This window comes from Triticum aestivum, chromosome 2B (genome assembly GCF_018294505.1).
Source record: "Triticum aestivum cultivar Chinese Spring chromosome 2B, IWGSC CS RefSeq v2.1, whole genome shotgun sequence".
Lineage (NCBI taxonomy): Eukaryota > Viridiplantae > Streptophyta > Magnoliopsida > Poales > Poaceae > Triticum > Triticum aestivum.
Genome location: NC_057798.1, coordinates 507,644,620 through 507,665,019, shown reverse-complemented (window position 1 = coordinate 507,665,019; position 20,400 = coordinate 507,644,620). Strand labels below are relative to the sequence as shown.

At 45.8% G+C, this 20,400-nt stretch overlaps 1 protein-coding gene across 1 annotated transcript; it reads right to left on the bottom strand.

Annotated features, from left to right (window-relative positions):
* Positions 1–7,003: 7,003 nt before the first annotated feature.
* LOC123041521 (uncharacterized) lies at positions 7,004–10,564 on the bottom strand. Its single transcript, XM_044464118.1, has 2 exons — positions 10,343–10,564; positions 7,004–8,892 (listed from the first exon to the last, which is right to left on the bottom strand). The coding sequence occupies exon 2, from the start codon at positions 8,697–8,699 to the stop codon at positions 7,245–7,247; it is 1,455 nt and encodes a 484-aa protein (XP_044320053.1). The 5' UTR covers positions 8,700–8,892; positions 10,343–10,564; the 3' UTR covers positions 7,004–7,244.
* Positions 10,565–20,400: the final 9,836 nt, after the last annotated feature.

Genomic DNA, 20,400 nt, shown 5'->3' with positions numbered 1-20,400 from the left:
CACGATATAATGTGCGAATAACTTTGAATACATCGGATGCCGCCACGTGTACATACTATCTAGAAGATTCCACGCTTAGCTTAAGCATAATACATATTGTGTACAAACCTTGAAACAAAGACACTCCTCCTATGTTTTAGAACCTTTCACACTTTAATTGTCCAACATTTGCTCTTCCTAAAGAATTGACATTTTATTTTATTTTATTACATACAACGCAGAATATGCCCAAAACACATATACTTCTCGTTTGTTCTAGACTCTTCTATACTAAAATTCTCCTAAGTTTTAACCAGGTAAACATTGTCCAACCAAAACTGCATGCAAAAGCTGCTTTCCCCCTGCATGCAGATAACTCCACCTCTTTACTCCTCATCCATGGCTCCCAGTACATTTTTTGGACAACTTTCAAGTTGAGATTTCAAAATGTTTAAGAAAATTTCATTTTAATGGAAATTCAAACTTTTAAATTGTAATCTTCTAACAATTTCTACATATGAAACTTCCAAATGTGTTGAACTTTTGGAGTATTTCAAACTTTTAGAAATTACGAAGGTTTGAATTTTGAAATTTCAAGCTTCCAAAATTTAAATTAAAAGGTACGAGTGATATAGACACAGGAGGTGGGCCTCTCTGGTTTGTCACCGTCTACATGATGGCAAACAAAGTGTTGGAGATATGAAAGAGGTGTTGTGTGCGCAGGAGATACGGCATGTGAGATGAGAATGCAAATTGGTAGATTTGGTGCGCATGTGAAGGAGGCGCGAGAGTGGTGACCGTACCCGCCAATTAGCAAATCTGCAAAATGAATATTTATAAAGATAAATTGAGATATTATTTGGAAATGAAAACGTTCTCTAGCTCAAACTATTTACTCGATTCACAATTCTTTTTTAACAAGTGTATGTTTCAGTAAACATTTTTCGAACTCTTTTGTTACCAGGCGGTAATGCACTAGTTGTGATTCTATTTTACAATAAGACACCATGAAGGCTGATGAGTCATTATCACCCTGTAATAATTACTTTTGAACATTCTGTTAAGGACACCACTGCCATGATCATGACTATTAGTAGACAATCTCATCACTACATTACCATAGTTGTCGGTCAATAAGCATAATAAGTAGTTATCAATCTACTTTTGCAAAAAAAAAATCATGAAATTCGATAAGTAAATTACTAACACAAATTTATTTGTTATCAGGCAACATGACAAGTACATCACTACCATGACAGTAACTACGACTAACAACTGTATCCGAAAATTGTTTGTTTAGTGAAATTGCATAATTAAAGGGGTCACTAGAATGCATGACTAGTTAACTATGCGAGAATTCTAGCAATTTTAATAGCACACTAGGTAAAGCTAGGGTTGCCACTATAGAAGGCAAAATAATATAATCAACCAAGAGAACATGGAGACATGATATAGACCCGAAGTTCAAATCCTTGGTGGAAGAGGGATCGAAGGTTCTACGTATCCATTGGAGGGGCATGGAGACCAAGTTCCATCACCACAAAGTCATACCCTTCTTCTCCTTGAACTTTAGGAGAATGTTTGAGCTCATCCAATAAGAAGGTGACTTGAGGAGCTCTACAACCTTCACAAACATCTTGGGAAAAAAATCCAGAAGATTGGATGTTTCCTAGCGATTACGACATCCAGGAGTCCCCACAACTTCATTAGTAACAAGCCCGGTGAAAAACTCCAATGGGGATCAAAGTTTTGCTCGATCTGCGCAAATTTTTCTTCTCCTCACTTAGATGGAAGGTTGAGTCCTTGTGGAAGAATCTTCTTACCATTGGGGGCATAAGGGTATATATACGTGTCTTCATGAAATCTAACCCTTGGATGTCTCTATGCTAGCTCAGAGCCCGAGATCAAAGTTTCGAGGGTCTGGGAGTCCTAATCTCTCCATAAATTCTATGTTGTCTAACACCTAACCTAGGCAATTCAGAGGTTCAAGCCACTATAGGGTTCTGGAGCTCCAAGGATCTCTGGATAATTGCTAGGCTATCAAGTGTCAAATCTAGGTAGTTTTTGAAGGAAATATGCCCTAGAGGCAATAATAAAGTTGTTATTTTATACTTCCTTATTCATGATAAATGTTTATTATTCATGCTAGAATTGTATTAACTAGAAACTTGATACATGTGTGAATACATAGACAAAACACCGTGTCCCTAGTATGCCTCTACTTGACTAGCTCGTTGATCAAAGATGGTTAAGTTTCCTAGACATGACATGTGTTGTCATTTGATGAACGGGATCACATCATTAGGAGAATGATGTGATGGACAAGACCCATCCGTTAGCATAGCATAATGATCGTTCAATTTTACTGCTACTGCTTTCTTCATGTCAAATACATATTCCTCCGACTATGAGATCATGCAACTCCCGGACATCGGAGGAATACCTTGTGTGCTATCAAACATCACAACGTAACTGGGTGATTATAAAGATGCTCTACTGGTACCTCTGAAGTTATTTGTTGGGTTGTCATAGATCGAGATTAGGATTTGTCACTCCGAGTATCGGAGAGGTATCTCTGGGCCCTCTCGGTAATGCACATCATATGAAGCCTTGCAAGCAATGTAACTAATGAGTTAGTTACGGGATGATGCACTACGAAACGATTAGAGAGACTTGCCAGTAATGATATTGAACTAGGTATGAAGATACCGACGATCGAATCTCAGGCAAGTAACATACTGATGACAAAGGGAATAACTATATTGACATTGCGGTTCGACCGATGAAGAGCTTCATAGAATATGTGGGAACCAATATGAGCAGCCAGGTTCCGCTATTGGTTATTGACTAGAGAGGTGTCTCGTTCATGTCTACATAGTTCTCGAACCCGTAGGGTCTGCAAGCTTAACGTTCGATGACGATTGGTATTATATGAGTTATGTGTTTTGGTGATAGAAGGTTGTTCGAGTCCCGGATGAGATCACAGACTTGACGAGGAGTCTCGAAATGGTCGGGAGGTAAAAATTGATATATTGTAAGGTTAAATTCGGACACCAGAATGGTTTTGGGAAGTTTCAGATGTTTCTCGGAGTACCAGGAGGTTACCGAAACCCCCCGTGGAAGTAATGGGCCAACATGGGCCATAGGGGAGAGAGAGGGAGCCCACAAGGGGTGGTGCCCCCCCATGGGCTGTCCGAATTGGACAAGGGGAAGGGGGCACGGCCCCCCTTTCCTTTCCCCCTCTCCCTCTCCTTCCCTCTTTCCATCTCCATGAGAAGGAAAAGGGGGGGGCGAATCCTACTAGGAGTGGAGTCCTAGTGGGACTCCTCCCTTGGCGTGCCCCCTTGGTGGTCGGCCTCCTCCTCTCCTCCTTTATATATGGGGGCGAGGGGGCACCCCAAAGACACACCAATTGTTTAGCCATGTGCGGTGCCCCCCTCCACCGTTTACTCCTTCGATCATATCATTGTAGTGCTTAGACGAAGCCCTGCATGGATTACTTCACCAACACCGTCATCACACCGTCGTGCTGACGGAACTCATCGACTCCATCGACACTCTGCTGGATCAAGAGTTCGAGGGATGTCATCGAGCTGAACGTGTGCAGAACTCGGAGGCGCCATACGTTCGATACTTGATCGGTTGATTCGAGAAGACGTTCAACTACATCAACCGCGTTAAGTTAACGCTTCCGCTTTCAGTCTAAGAGGGTACATGGACACACTCTCCCCTCTTGTTGCTATGCATCTCCTAGATAGATCTTGCGTGAGCGTAGGAATTTTTTTGAAATTGCGTGCTACGTTTCCCAACAGTTTTAAGCATAGCTCAAAGTCTCAAACCACTACCGAGGGCATAGAAAAAACAAAAACAACAAATCTTAGGAGGGATTTATGGTGGATTTCCTTGAAGCATATTGAATGTATTTGTGAAGTGTTTTAAGCAATAATCCCCACTCCCTGACCAATACGACATCCCTGTGAGTAAACACATAAAAGTTAGCAACTTAAATTTAAAATCATCATCTTCTTCTACCCTTTTTGCTAAGGGGTTCTCTGACCACCTTCCTTTCCATTTCCCCAGGACTATCACTATTCATACAATTCATGCACAACATTAGTGTTGCAGTTGAATCCAGTGGATCTCGGGTAGGGGGCCCTAGCAGGTGATCTTAGCTAGATGGTAACATGGCAAAGAGGGACACGAAGTTTTACCAGGTTCGGGCCCCCTCGAAGAAGTAAAACCCTATGTCATGCTTTTGTTGTATTGATTGTGATGGAATACAATACAAGATGATCTACCTCGAGATCATATGTGAATGAATGTTTCTCTACTCTATGGTCTAAAACCCCCCGGCTTATATAGACACCGGGGGTACCTAGGGTTACATGTAAGTCGGTTGCATCTAGGGATAAACATGTCGATGATTAAACATGTCTTGGAGTGTGCTCCAAGTCTTTGGAGGATTCCATCTTGAGTACACCTTGGGGCATGGTAAACTTGTCCCACTCATCGATTGCATGAGGGTCCTTGGCCTGGCCCACAATTTGGGGGCCGACGTGGCTAGCACCCCGTAGTCTAGGACATCATCAATTAGTCCCCCACAACTTGCCATTAACATGGAAACCCACTTAGATAAAATATTCTCTTTAATTTTCATTTGACCTCCATAGGCGAATGACATGGAAAGGTTCTTTCGTAAAATAGAAAATTGTTGACTGCTAGCTAGACCAGATTCAGACGTGAGTTCTTTATCTTCTATGTGGCAGACAAGTACTTCTATTCTGAAATACCTCATATTCCGTTCCTTCCATATCTCCCATGAGACAAGCATAGTCATGAAAACCCTAGATTTTTCTAGGTTCTGTTATATGTACCATGCACACGACGACGAGCAATTTTTCTTCTTTCGGAAAACAGATACAACCAGCAATTAATGATGTTTGAGCTCGTTCGAACTCACACATGCTCACGTCGAAGGTAGGTTAATAACCATCGCCAATACCCCACATGGAGAAAACCATTCTAGTGAAACGACAATTGTATTAATTGAAGGTGGGTAACCGTGTGACGCTTCGGCTCCCGTTTGCATGAAATGTACACCGAGTCATTGGGCGAACCACAAAGTTAAGCATGTTCTTCCTTCAAAGATGATTGAAGACTGCCAACCATCTAAGCGTATAATTTGTGTTTAGGTGGAATCCAAACCTTCAAAGAGAAAATTCAACAATTTCTAAGAACACTTTCTTTTAACATAAAAAGTATACCTCACATGAACCATCTCATCAATCTTTGAGAGCACAAAATCCCCAATATACCCCCTAAATAGGTGTGCTTTCACTAGTAGAAAAACGACTTTTAGTACCGGTTCGTAAGGATCTTTAGTACCGGTTCTGGAACCGGCATTAAAGAGTGGGGACTAAAGGCCCACCACGAACCGGGACCAAAGGCCCACCACGTGGCACGAGGCGCGCCGTGGTCTGGGGGACCTTTAGTCCCGGTTGCTAAGGATTTTTTTTATTTTTATTTTTAAAATAAAGCAAAAACAGCCCGTCTACTGGGCCGGCACGGCCTGCATACGACTAGAAACCCAATATCTAGTTGGGCCAGGATGCAGGCCCGTACAGCCCAGTAGGCCCACAGGGCAGAAGACTTGCAATAGGCTCACAAAGGCCTGCTTAGAGAGGAGCTCGACACGGTAGCCGCGGCGGGGCTTATAAACCGGTGCGAGCTCCTCTCAACTAGCGAGGTGGGACTAAATATTGTGCACCGCGGATGGCAGCGCACCACCTTTAGTACCGGTTGGTGGTTCCAACCGGTACTAAGGGGGGGGGTCTTTAGTACCGGTTGGAGTCACCAATCCGTTCTAAATCCCCCACCTTTAGTACCGGTTCGTGGCACGAACCGGTACTAAAGGTTCGCCACGAACCGGTACTAATGAGCGCCGCCCGCTTGGCCGTTGGAACCGGCACTAGTGATCACATTAGTGCCGGTTCAATTGCAAACCGGGACTAATGAGTTTCACATTTGACTCTTTTTCTACTAGTGTTTGTAGGCGAAAGCAACCTGCTAAGCCCTATCAGTCGTGATAATGTTCCTGATATGAGGTGCTCAAGCGAGAAACCACTTATTTGCTGCCATAGTGTCACAAAAGCTATGTTTGGAATTTCAGTGGCCTTTTGAAAAAGACTTTTTGTTTGTATTTAGGAATATAATTATTTGTTCTGCAAGCTTTTTTAAGAGTGAGGTTTTCTTTTTTCTAGAATTAGAGTTTCTATTTTCCAATCTAACTAGACTGTATATTTTTTTGCAAGAAAAAAAAGAAAACTAGATTGGATATATAGTTGAGCACAGTTCAGCATAGCAACCACAAGCTGTACCGAATTCTTGGATTTGCTGTAAGAAGTGTTTGCCAAATCAACAAGCATACACGATCTATCACAACGTGCTACCCGCTCCTGCTGCATGTGAAGCTAGCTAACAACGTCTACGCAGGGGGGGGGGGGGGGGGGGAGGTCGGGGCCTTTTTTTCATGGGATTGGATTTTCCACTCATGTTTCGAGCAGGTGATATATATGTAGCGTTGCAACTAAAATTTCATGGGAGCTAAAAAAGCTTGTACATTGATAATATAGTTATGTGGAACTTGGAACATGAGTGGAAGTAGGTTTGTACTGCTAATGAACTAATCAACCTAAAACTTGATAAGAAAATCATGTCGCGGCAATCATGTTTTTAGCTTATATTGTACTCCTATATGGGAAGTCAGCTCGATTACTTTAGTTAACCTGCATTACCAAGAATAGAAAATGTATGAACAGTATATAATAGCGCAGCTAACTAGGGGCAACAAAGAACTCTGGCAGAAAGAACTACATTTCGATCTGACAATCATTTAACTACACACACCAACATTAAGGGGATGTATACCCAAAATTCTCAATTAAAAGTAAAACGAATTAAGCCAGACATTACAGTCTTGCTGCTTATAGCTTGTACATTGTTCAGAAGAATTTTACTTGCAGCTATCTATATCTCCAGTCCAGATCGATCGAACTTCAGAGAGACCATGGATCGACTGGGAAAACCCAATTAAGTTTTACATTTCCAAGCAAGATGAATGGACGAACTAGCTAAACACTGACAAACCATACCAAAACTAAAATGACACTGACATGATGCTCGCTGTGTGTGCAGTAGGCGGATAGCTCGGACTCCAAAGCAGACAAATGTCCCATGGCTGGCTAGGGTTTAGCCAGCTCTCCCAATCATTCCCAAGGCATCATCTCGTTGAGATCAAAGTCCCGGGGGGGCCCATCTTGGGCCGCTGGCACTGCTGCCGGAGCAATGGCCAGCGCCACGGCGGCTGCTGCGGCCAGAGCAGGCGGAGCAGTGGCCGGCGCCGCGGCGGCAGCGGCCGCCTGCAGCCTGTCCTCGAGAAAGTGCTTCCGCATGTGGCCGCCGAGCGCCTGCCCGGTAGAGAAGATCTGACGGCACCGGACGCATGTGTGCGACACCGGCTTCGGCGGCCGGAGGCTGATCTGTAGATCCTCGCCGACGATCCCGCTGGCGCTGGCGTTGGCGCTCTCTTGGCGCTGGCGATGGGCCAAGATGTTTTGCACGGCCTGGGCCACGGCGAGCCCGTCCACCTGCTGCGCGGCGGCGCACCTGATGGCCCTGTTGTGGCTCGCCATGTGGCCGCCTAGGGCTTGGTGGGTGGGGAACGACTTGTAGCACGACGGGCATGCGTACCTCCGATCTGACGCCGGCGACGGTATGCGCCTCACCGGCGGCCTGACGTCCTCGGGATCTGGCGGCGGCTGAGAGGAATCTGGACTCTGGCCAACTGGATCATGGAACCGTCGCTTCTTTAGCTTCTTGACGGCAGGGGAGATGGACTTGTCCTCGTCGCGGACCACGACGGGTGCAGAATTGTTCACAGGCTCCGACGCTGCGATGAAATTGGACGGCTCGACCCCGGGCGCCTGGGGCTGCAAGATGATGCCGAAGATGTGCTCCACCGGCGCACGCGTCTCGGCCTGCTGCACGTGCTGCAACGCGTCGGCGCCGGCGGCCATGTCTGGTATCACAGGCTGCTCGGGCTCCGGCGCGACGGGGTCAGCGACATGATGAGCTGGTAGCTCGAACTGATCGGCCTGTGGCATCTGCATCTCCTGCTCCGCAACGGCGGCGTTGCGGGCGTTCTGGGCCAAGTCCAAGAGAGTGTTGGCAGCCTCCTCCTCCGCGCTGTAGGTGGACTCCAGCACGGACACGGGCTGCACGGTGACGGAGGTGGCCACGGTCGGAGTGCGGCCGCGCTTGGCCGTCAACGGCCATTTGGTCGGGAGGTCATCCTCCATCCACAGCACTTTCCTCGCCTTGGCGTCTCCGCGGGTCACAGAAGAGGCGGAGGCGACCGGCGTCGGCGGGCGGATCGCCCCCTTGTTTCTCCTCCCCGGGTGGCACCTGAGGTGCCCGTACATGGCCTTGTCCGACAGGAAGGCCTTGCCGCACTCGGGGCAGATCAGGTCGCGCGCGCCGCCGCTTCCCTCGCTGTTCATCACCACCGCCACCGGGGAAGCGCTGCCACTGCTCTGGCCTTCCTGCGGCACCGCTGCGCTGGGGGAGAGCTTGGGTGTCGTCACGTCGTCGTCCTCCGTGGCCGTCACCGTCGCCGTCGCCGCCGCCTCCGCCGCCTGGAAGTAGAAGGCCCGCAAGTCCATGAGGTAGTGCCGGTTGTGGTGGTGGTGAGTGGGGTGTGGGCTTCTCAGCTGGATGGGTCGTACTGTATCCGTTTCTCTTCAAAGAGCCGGCCGGGCAAGCGAATTAATTAAAACCCAATCTCCTCCTTTACGCCGCAGACAAGAAACGGACTCTCTGACTCCCGTCTCAGTACAATTCCTTCTCTTCTTCCACCTGGAAAAGCAGGATCGGAAAGTGGCCAATCAGATAAAGAATACCAAAAGTGAGTTTCCAAATATCTGGACATGCATGCATGCACCAAAAGAGAGCTCACATATAGGAGTATGTCACTACCAAATAAGGTAGATATATATGCTCAATTTTTGTTGGACCAAAAAGCATAAAATCATGAGCAATTGCAGCTGAACAAAAATATATAGATCTCGAGCTAGCTAGCTGATACTAGTAGAACTCCAAGTAGCTAGCTACTTCCAGTGAAGTAAACATGCAATGCAGTGTGACAGAAAAAGGAAAGTTCTATGCATGCACACCCAGGTGACAGGGGTTGATCTCCTGCAGCTTTTTTCTGTCAAAAGCGTAACAGAAAACCCAGAGATAAGAACCACCACTCGTACTGGCTACTAGCAGCAGCTGGCAAGTAAATGTGGGCACTACATACTGCCTGCGGTAACATCGGGAGAGGATTAAAGTTAACGAGAAAAAAGCTAACGATTTCTAATTAACGTGCATGTGCAGGAGCTAATTAACCAAAGGGAATAAGTGGAATAATCCTACAATTAACCTGCTGATGGGAAACAGATTCTACTATATCGGAAGAAGATCGGCTACACATCACACTTGGACGATGATGGATGCAATGCAATTAGGAAGAAAATCAATAAATCGAGAAGGATTAGATCCAGGGCGCTTATTACAAAGGGATCCTGTGCATAAACCTGTGATTGGAATTGGAGCACAGGGATCGGAGATTTACCAGCTCCAGATCTACCGCGCGCAAACAAAGAAACAAATCACGATTTGCAAATAACTAGGCAAACACGTACATGCAGTAACCGAAATTTAGTCGGCATTGAAGCAGTGACACCGCCAAGACAGCAGCAGCAGCAGCTCGGGGCCGGGTTTAAATAAGTAAACAATGGACATAAAGACCCACCCGAGAGAAGAGAAATAATAACAGAGAAAAAGAGAAGCAGCTGAAAAGATCCCGGCCGGCCAGCCGGGTCCAACCCCAAGCCAAGCTGAAACTGATCAAAGTTCGGAAAGACTGGGAAAAGAAAATCTCGCAGTGAGCCTAAAATAGAGCAGCAGAGAGACAATACGGAACAAACCTCGCCCAAATTGTCCCTACAAGATGAAAAGATCTAGCAAACATTAGGAGTACCAAGAACGGCAGCTCAAGAAGCAGATAACTTCTGCCGGACCCTCCTAAGAAAAGAAAACAGTAGCATGCGCATGCAAATTGATTGAATAAAAAAACGGCGCTGGTATTCCCCTGGAAATCACTCGTTCTTTCCACCCAAGGAAGCTGAAGAGAGGCCGAATCCATGGCGTAGGGGAACAAGAAGACGCAAGAAACCAAATCGTAAGAGCAGATTCGAAGGTTGGAGACGAGCAAGCAAAACCTGGGCGAGAAGAGAAGGGGGGGGGGGGGGACTAATCTCACCTGACCTCAAGAACACCTGCGGCAGCAGCAGCGGCAGCTAAAACCCTCGGCGTCTCTCGAGATGACGCGATGGGGGAGGGGTTGGTAACCACCAGGATCGTCGATCCGCAGGAGAGAGAGACCACGAGGAGGGGGAGGAGAGGGGAGGCTGGTTTGGTAGCTCGATCTTCCCACCCGGCCCCCCCGCGAGATGACGCACGCACGCACACCGCCTCACCTCAGTACTAGTACTACTGGGGAGTAGAAGAGGGGCACTAGTTATAGTAGGGAACGCTGATAAAGGGTGGAGGGGGAGGGGGTGGGGGTGGCTAACCAGGCCGGGTGGGCCCCGGCGCGGGGGGTTTGTGGGGATCGCGATTCGCGACGCGAGCTCCGAGATTGTAGGGTACGGACGTGGGGTGGGGAAGGTGGCACGATGATTCTCTTCTCTTCTCTACTATGCCCACAGGCCACAGGAGAATCAATCGCTCGTGTGCTTCCCTTTGCTTGCCTGGCACTCCGCGCTCGTTAATTTTTTTTTTTTGAGCATTCGCTCGTTAAATTAGCAGCAGCGGCAGCACTAGTTTTTCTTTTCTTTTTTTTTTTCTGTTACCCTACCGGCCGCGTATATCTTCTCTTCTTCGCACAGTTGCTGATATTTGGGCTGGGTAAATTTGAGCAGCTGCCGCAGCAGCTGGCGAGCAGAGATTGACGCAGGGTTGTTACGTACGGTACAAAGTGCGCTCCCGTAAGAAAAAAAGAGCTGAGCGAATGCGATCGGAAATATCAGCCCTTATTTTAGAGGGCATTCAAAACCTACCCCGTATATGCTCTCAGTGTGCATCTCGTTAATTAACGCGTGGCACCGGGCAGTATATGCTCACTCCTCTGCTCACTTAATCTGATTAGTAATTCAGTGAAAGCTTCCAAACATAGCCTTCCTTTCTGTAGCATAATATTATCTTGCCCGTGACATAATTTATTTTGGACGGTTGTTGCTGCGTTTGATTGATTTCACCGGTGTACGACCACGTCGTTAGAATAGGGGGGGGGGGGGGGGGGGGGGGAGCGGAAATTTTAAGGCGCGAAAGTGGTGTACCCGCCGATGACATTTTTCTCTCTTTTACTTTGTGTGTGTCTGGGCAAGGGAGATGGATCAAGAGTGCATCGATGAACCCGCGCTCCTTGAGGGATGCACGAGAAGCGTTTCTAGCTGGCAGGTTAACTCAAGGACAGTGGGGGCGGGAGGGGGGGGGGGGGTGAATCTGTAGACAGTTAGGAGGTTGTCGAAGTGCCCCTCCCTTCTCTAAAAAAATAAGGTTGTCGGAGCGACGACTAATCCGACGACGGCAACCATCGAAGCTGGGGGTATAAGGGCAGGACACAAAGACAACATGGTATGGAGGACATGATGTGGCTACTTGAATATGATCAATGGTTTAACAACGCGATAGATTTTCTGAAATGGAGACCAGCGCCTACACTTGTTTGGAGGCGAATCATGATATGCTATCCATGAAGGGAAGAGTAATAAACTATAATGATACAATACACCTCAAGCGCCATAAAAGGTTACCATTATGTTACCACAAACAAGTCATGCGCTACCATGTCAAAATGGCTACAACGAGTTTGTAGCGATATGAATACTAACCTATAAAAACTTGTAAACTATGACTTAACCATGAAGACCAACAAAATATCACATACTCCCTAAAGTATGGGTGCGGGTAAGGTTGTGCCCAACCTAGATGAACAATGCTACGTTGATGCTTATTTCATGGAAATGTTTTATTAAGCACTAATGCTTAAGATGTGCTTATTAGTAATTACAAAGATGAGTTGCATTGGAATATATGAAGGTTGCAACTTTGCATAGATGCATGATGATGATCTATAGTTCGATACCCTATCTCTTTAAACACTCATATATGTATCTTGAATTTCACATGCCCATGTGAGTTATCTGTCTAACCCATTTAGTTTGGTCATGTATGTCCTTTCTAGAATAAGATGATGCTCTTAGAGTTACTTGGCTAGTTGGCATGCCAGTATATTTTTTGAAGAGAGTGAGCAAATTTGTTGTGGTGCAAAATGTCATCGAGTTTGGTAAAATATGTTTCCATATAAAATAAAGTAGGAAAAGACTCGTGAAAGAGAAGATGGATTTACGTTCTTCTCTTTTCAAATGCATACTAATTTTACCACACTCATTTTTATCTTGCTTTAGATATGTCAATACAGGTGACAACTAGTAGGTCAGTGACCAAAGTAGTAATTCCTCAAATGTTCTAAACATTGAAATGCATTCACATACACCATGAGTAGTTTTGCTTGTGAAATGACATATCTTTTGTCAATTTATTAGTTGTGGGAAATTGATGGGACGGTTGCTTTTGATAGTGATCCAACAATGCCACTGTCAGGCAAAGGTGATGCAGAGGTAAATTAACGCAGAACTAGATCATATCTTGTGGCCTACCATGAAAATTAATAAAATCTTACTGCATATTGTTTTGTACTGCTTTGGATATGTCATTACACATAACAACTAAGAGGCCAGTAAACAAGGTAGTCAATTTTATGATAACTCCTTGGATGTTCTACATTCAAATCCATTCACATGCAAGGTGTGGCATTGCTTGTGAAGCTGCATATCTTGGCTGCTAAATTATTAGTTGTGAACGTTTACCGGGGAATCTAATTTCGGCAATGACATTCCGAAGACTAAACTGTCCACAAAGCAAGGCAGAGGAAAATAAGGCACAACTAGAGTCATATGACTTGGCATACTAAGCTAATAAAAATCTTACCACACATGATGTTATCTTGCTTTTGATGTGTCATTACACGTGATAACCAGTTGGTTTCTAAGAAATGTACTCATTAATGACCCCTGAGACGTTCTACACACTGAAATGCATTCACATGTAAACAAAAAACCTAGTAGCATTGGAGAAACACCAAATCTTGAATGTTGGGCTATCAGTTTTGAGCAATTGTTGGGATGACTCGTTTCAACAATGGCATTCCAACAATGTCATCGTCAAACAAAGTGGGGCAGTCAAATTAAAGCACAATTACAATCATGTGATGTGGGGAGCGAGGTTCAAAAATATTTCCACACATGGTTTTATCTTTCTTTGGGTATGTAATTACACGTGACAGTCAGTAGGTTAGTAAGCAATGCAGTCATCTTTACTAGTAACTCCTCAAACTTCTACATGTGAAATATGTCCACCTGCAAATTGAGTAGCATTCGTAAAAGTTGCATATCTTGATTCCCAAATTATTAGTCGTGAACAATTTTTGGGACGGTTGATTTAGATAGTGACATTGCAACAACATCATTTTCGGAAAAAGTGAGACACATGGATAAATTAAGGCACAAATGGAGCCATATGCCATGGCGTACCGAGCCAACAACATTACAGCTCCTTAGAATGTTTTTTCAGAGGTGGGAAAAGGGTAGGGGGTTTACTTATGCAACGTAGCCTCCAAGGATGGCTCAAATAATGGTTAGGTGGTTTTCACAGTGTCAACTCACCAGGGATCAAAGATACCCTGTTTTTTAGCTCGGCCAGAGGCTAAATGCTCAATTCTTCCTCAAGATACTAAAAAGTAAACGACACAAGGGATTTATACAGGTTCAGGATGTGTTGTGGCGTAATACCCTACTTCCTATTTTTGGTTGGTTGATGTGACTAATATGGCGGGGTTTACATATGCTCAGGAGAGCTTTTGGTATGCTCGTGATAGCTTTGGTGGTGCCCAGGGTCTAAGTAATGGTGCAAACTACTCGCTCGAGCACCCTTTTTATCTCCATGCTCCTTGCTTTTTCACCAAGTGTGTCCTCTGCCTTAGGATGGCCATGGTCCCACTACTAGGAAAAACCTTATACACAGAATCTTAGCAGCAACGGGGTTCAGGGGGAGGCGCTATTGCTAATTAGCAGCAGCGCGGGAAAAAAGCAGGGGCTACTGCTACTAACTTAGCAGTAGCGCGGCTGGGCAGAACCACACTGCTACTAAAATCGAACAACAGTTCCCGCCAACCTAGGTTTAGCAGTAACACGGTCTTTATAAGTGCGTTGCTGATAAAGTCATAGCAATAGCGCGCTTTTTTTGGGACATGCTACTGCTAATTGTCGTTATTTTTGAAACTAGCCACATGGCGGGACCCACTTAGCAGTAGCGCGTGAGGCATAAGCGTGTTGCTGCTACGTTAATAACCGTAGAACGGTTTATGACCAACGCTACTGCTAAGCCACAACATATACCACCTTTTCCCCTCCCCCATCCTCTCTTCCTCACTTTCCCCTACCTCCCACCTCCTCTCTCCGTCACTTTGCTTCTTCCTCACTACTTCTCCCCCCATTACTCTCCTTCTTCTACCTACCTTTCTCTCTCTTTATTACTCCTAGCTAACTTACACCACCTCCATTAATGCATATCCTTTCTCTTTTTCCTCTCCCTCCACTAGATAAAGTCATCTCCTTCCCCAACTAGCTTGGTAGATCTACCCATTTAATGAAGTGAGCTATGTACCCCCTAACTAGATCTAGCCATCTCAAGAAGTAAGCTTTGTCCACTTTTGATCATTCCCTAGGTGTGTGGTGGCGCCGGTCGACATCATCATCACCATGCTCGATCTCAAGATAGGTGATTAAAAATTTGTGCTTTTGCAAGAATGGAAATATGTGTATGTGTGCGATATGACATAATCACGTGATATGATGGAAATTGTGTGTGTGGCTTGGGTTGCCGCCGAATTGTGCTTGAGTTGCCTATGTTTTGCCGAAATGTCGATTTATTTCCGTTTCGGTGAATTTCGGCAAACTCTATATGTCCTATTTTTAGGGAAGGTCGTGCCAAATTTTTGTACGACTTTGATGCATGCATGTATTTTTATAATCAATTTGTTTATTATTACCATGCAGGCGTTCATGATGGTCAGTGGAACGATGGTGGACATGTGGTTGCAGTCGGTGGTGTGAGACATGAAAGAAAATAACCCGACAGAGGTTTTATGTCCGTGTCGAACATGCAAAGAAATAGTTTGGATCGACCCCTACGATGATGGTCATGTCGAAGCGCACCTGCTCATGACTGGTTTCATGGATGGCTATACTCGGTGGATAATTGAAGAAGAATATGATGATGATGTTGAGGACGCCGATGGGGTAGACAATGATGACACGGGGCAAGACGAAAAGATGATCGATAATGGCGGCGGGGAAGAAGCCGGACATGGCAGCGGAGAAGGGCCCAGGCATGGCGGAGGAGAAGGGGTCGGACATGGCGGCGGAGAAGGGGTCGGCATGGCGGCGGAGAGAACATGGACTCCACGTCGCAAAGTTCGTCGATACTAAGTTCAATCATGCGGGACCCTCATGTTCAAGCACTGCTTCGCAAGGAGACGAGTACTGAGAGAGCTGCTTCTAGAGAGGAGGCTAAGCTGCAGCAACTGGTAGTAGACTCGAACACTCCATTGTATGATGGTTGCAATCCTGAGGTGACCCGCTTGAGTTTCACGCTCAAACTCCTGAAGACGAAGGCTAAAAACAAATGGACCGACACTAGCCTCGATGAGCATCTCAAGTACCTAAAGGATGTTCTTCCCGTGGGGAATCTATGTCTTACTTGTGTGGATGAGGCCAAGAAGATCGTGTGCCCTCTTGATCTGCCGCACATTAGATACCATGCATGCATCAACGATTGCATAATTTATTGGAAGGAGCACGCGGAAAAAACAAGATGTCCGGTGTGCAATGCTTCTCGATACAAGAAGGCCGGGAAAAAATCTCCCCACAAAGTTGTATGGTACTTACCGATCACTCCCCATCTCTAGTGGTATCTCATAGATCCCAAGGAAGCAAAGCTCATGCGCTGGCACGCGGAGAGGAAGAAGCCCGACGATGGAGATGACCCAAAGCTGAGACACGTCAAGGATGGAAGCCAGTGGAGAGCGTTGAACAGATTCTATCGGTATTTCAAATGTGATGCAAGGAACATCATGCTCGGTGCGTGTACCGATGGCATGAATCCATTTGGCGACCAGAACACCAACCATAGCACATGGCCCATGTTTGTATGGATGTACAACCTCCCCCCTGGTTGTGCATGAAGTCGAAGTACATTCACATGAGCATGCTGATTCAAGGGCCAAAATAACCAGGAAATAATATTAATTTGTATTTGAGGCTACTTCAAGAGGAGTTAGACACGTTATGGAAAACACCGGCCAAGACATGGGACGCCAGCAAAGGCGAGTATTTCTACATGAGAGTCGCACTGATCACGACTGTGCATAACTATCTTGGTTACAAATATGTCGCAGGCCAGGTGTGCCATGGATATTGTGGATGCACGCGGTGCATGGATTATACAATGTCTCAGCAACTAACGCCAAGGAAAGAAGGCGGGTCTGGGAAAATCGTGTACATGGGGCATCAAAGATGGCTCGAGAAGGATGACCCATGGAGAAACCGTGGAGATCTATTCAATGGTCACGCTGAGCATCGAGAACCTCCACGTAAGCGGAGCAGCACCAAAATCGATGAGCTGTTGAAAAACTGGGAACAGTGCCCCGCGCCAGGAAAGACGATGAAAAAGGCGCCGGAGCCGCTGCTGACGGTATGGAAGACGAGGTCTATGTTCTGGAACTTGGAGTACTGGCACAAACTCGACACACCTAATTGCCTTGATCAAATGCATATCTGTAAGAATGTCCTTGAGAGCTTGCTCGCAACACTGATGAACATGCCGGATAAGACCAAGGATGGGCCGAAGGCAAGAAAAGACTTGCAAGATTTGGAAACCAGGGAAGATCTGCACATGACGCCCCGTAAAAAGTCAGACGAGATAGAGACGGAGGATTATTGCCCCCTTCTTGCTTCACCTTAAGTCCAGCTAAGATCGATCAATTCTTTAAGTGCCTTACCAGAGTCAAAGTTAGTTCCGGTTACTGTGGCAAGATAAACAGATATCTAGACACGAACAAGAAAAGGTTCAGTAGGATGAAGTCCCATGACTGTCATGTGATGATGATGCAAATACTACCTGTTGCCCTTAGATGGATAATGGACAAGCACATCCGTGACACGCTTATTGGACTCTACTACTTTTTTGACGTCATCTCTCGAAAGCCCATCAGTGTGAAGCAGTTCCAAAGGCTACAGGAATAGGTCGTTGTGATACTGAATGATCTTGAGATGTACTTCCCACCCGCATTCTTTGTTGTCATGGTGCATCTGTGTGTCCATATTGTGGACGACATAATAGACATGGGGCCGTCATTCCTGCACAACATGATGCCGTTTGAGAGGATGAATGGGATCATCAAAGGATTCGTTCATAACATGTCCCGTCTGGATGGAAGCATCGTCCAGGGCTATCTAACACAAGAGTGCATCTCTTTCTGCGAGAATTTTCTATATGGCGCGGACCAGCAGCCTGGTGTTGGTGTTGGTTTGCCCGTTAACAGGCACGATGGGAGGCTCGAAGGAGAAAGTCGCTCCAACGGTCGCAGGGAACTGCACGTGGCATACTCAGATCAACGCAACGACTTTGATAGAGCAAACTTTGTAGTTCTACAACACCTAGACGAGGTAGATTCTTTCGTGGCACTGCACAAAGAAATTATCACAAAAAAGTATCGTGATCGGGGGTATGCAGGACGGACGCCGAAGTTACTAGAGAGCACAACTCCACTTTCCTGCATTGGTTCAAAGAGCATATTATTGCTAATCCCCCGGAAGAGGGCTCTAAGGACGGATTGCTCATATACGCCTTAGCACGTGGCCCCTCGCCCAACATCATCACCTATTAGGCATACGATATCAACGGATACACGTTCTACACGGAGGCCAAAGATATGGACAGTGATGATCATAACTCAGGGGTAACGATGTAATGCATGATCGGTGGCGACAACGGCGCAACTAAGAGATTTTACGAAAGGGTTGAGGAGATCAGGGAGCTTGACTACTCTGGACTACACAACGCGATGATGTTCCGTGTCAGATGGGCTAAGAATGTCGAAAGAGAAAACCGGTATTTCACTACCATGACTATACCCGACGCCAAGAGCTCTACCATGAACGTTATCGCAAAAAACGAGCCATGGGTACACGCTAAGCACGTGACACAATGCTTCTTCATGATCGACCCGTTCAATCCCAGCCGTGTTGTCGTGAGGAGAGGCAAAAGGAACATCATTGGAATGGATGGAGTCGCCAACGAGGAAGACTACGACCAGTACGACAACCCAACGAGGGAAGATGACGATGACGATGAAGTATATGTCAAAAGAAGAATCAATACTACATTACCTAAGAAAGATCATACTCCATGGAAAAGGAAAAGTCACAATGAGGGGCTCAATTATTCTTCAACGAACAAGAAGGGAAAGAAGCTTACTCAAAAATGAAAACATCAACACCGAGGAACTGTACATTATCGGTCAAATGATGTAATATATATGTTCCCATTTTATGTACACACTTGGCCATTATGCATTGGCCAAATTATGTAATATATATGTTCCTATTTTGTATACATACTTAACCGTCAAATGATGCAATATATATCACCTTCCCTTCATTCACTGCTCTCAGAAAAAAGGAAAAGAAAATAAAAGAAAATGGAGAGAAAAGAAAGGAAAATAGAAGAAACAAAACAGGAAAACTGCTACAAGTACTGGCTATAGCAGTAGGGCTTTCTGTAGAAAAACGCTATCGCTATGTGTAATAGCAGTAGCGCTTACAGGCAAAAACACTATAGCTATCTGTAATAGCAGTAGTGCGGTCTATGCAAAACCGCTATAGCTAACTTAGCTATAGCGCGTTTGTCCGGAACGTGCTACTGCTACCTCAACTTAACCCCCAAAATCCTCACTCTGTCTGCTTCTTCCCGCCTCTGCTTTTCCCCCAAATCCCCACTCTCTCTTGCCCTGTGTCATCACCGTCGGAGCCCTCGACCCCGGCGCTCGGCCCCATCCCAGCGCTCGCCCCGACCCTGGCGCTCGCCCCCGTCCCCGCGCTCGCCCCTGTCCCGGCGGTCGCCCCCGACCCCGACGCTCGCCCCCGTCTCCCCCGACCCCGGCGACCCTCGGTGACGTGCCGTCTCCCTGACCCCACCTCGCCTCGCTGTCGCGCCGTCTCCCCCGACCCCATCTCTCTCTCTCTCTCTTCCCTCTGTAAGCCCTCTCCCCTCCCCTCTTCTCTGCTATTTAGTGCTAGTTAGTATGAAATAGTATGAACCCTAGGCTATTTTTTAGTGTAAGAAAAAACAGAATTGATTATATAGGTTTCTTGCATTTTTTAGTAAAAGCAATTCTTGTTATTTAAATTTTATAGTGCTAGTTAGTTAATTAGAATTAGTATGAAACCTAGGACAGATTAGTTAAAGCAATTGTTGCTATTTTAAAAACAGAATTTGAAGTGGACAGATTAGTTCTATATTTAAAAAACATGACTTCTTGCATTTTTCTTCAAGTCCTATATTTCTCTTCCTTTTATATGCAAATTTGAAGTGGACATGTGATATGTGGACATGTGATTTGGACATGTCATATTTGGAATTTGGACATGTCATTTGGACATGTGATGTGCAGGGTAAATGATCTGAGTGGCCTATGTTTCACCGGAATGTCGATTCATTTCCATTCCGGTGAATTTCAAGCACTCAATATGTCCACTTTTTAGCAAAGTTCATGCCGAAATTTTCCATGAATTTTGCCATGACTTGTGCTATAAAGTAGGCATATCGAGTGTCGGGAGTTGCTGGGAACGGCATTCCGGCAAACATAGATCTTTTTTTATGTCATTTCTCATTTTTTTATAGTTTTAGATTTAAACAAGGATACTTAATCATATGAAACATGTCGAACAACAAAGAAACTGGGCCTTCTATTCTGACCAAGATGTGGACGAGATGGATTATGAGGGTGAACAAGAGTACCTCGACTTTTTGTCTGCTAAGCACAATCAAGGTTTGCAGGTTGGCCTCGATGATGGTACTGACGCCGACATCAACACCGATAGCGCCGACACCGATGGCGGCGCTGAGACCGGCGGG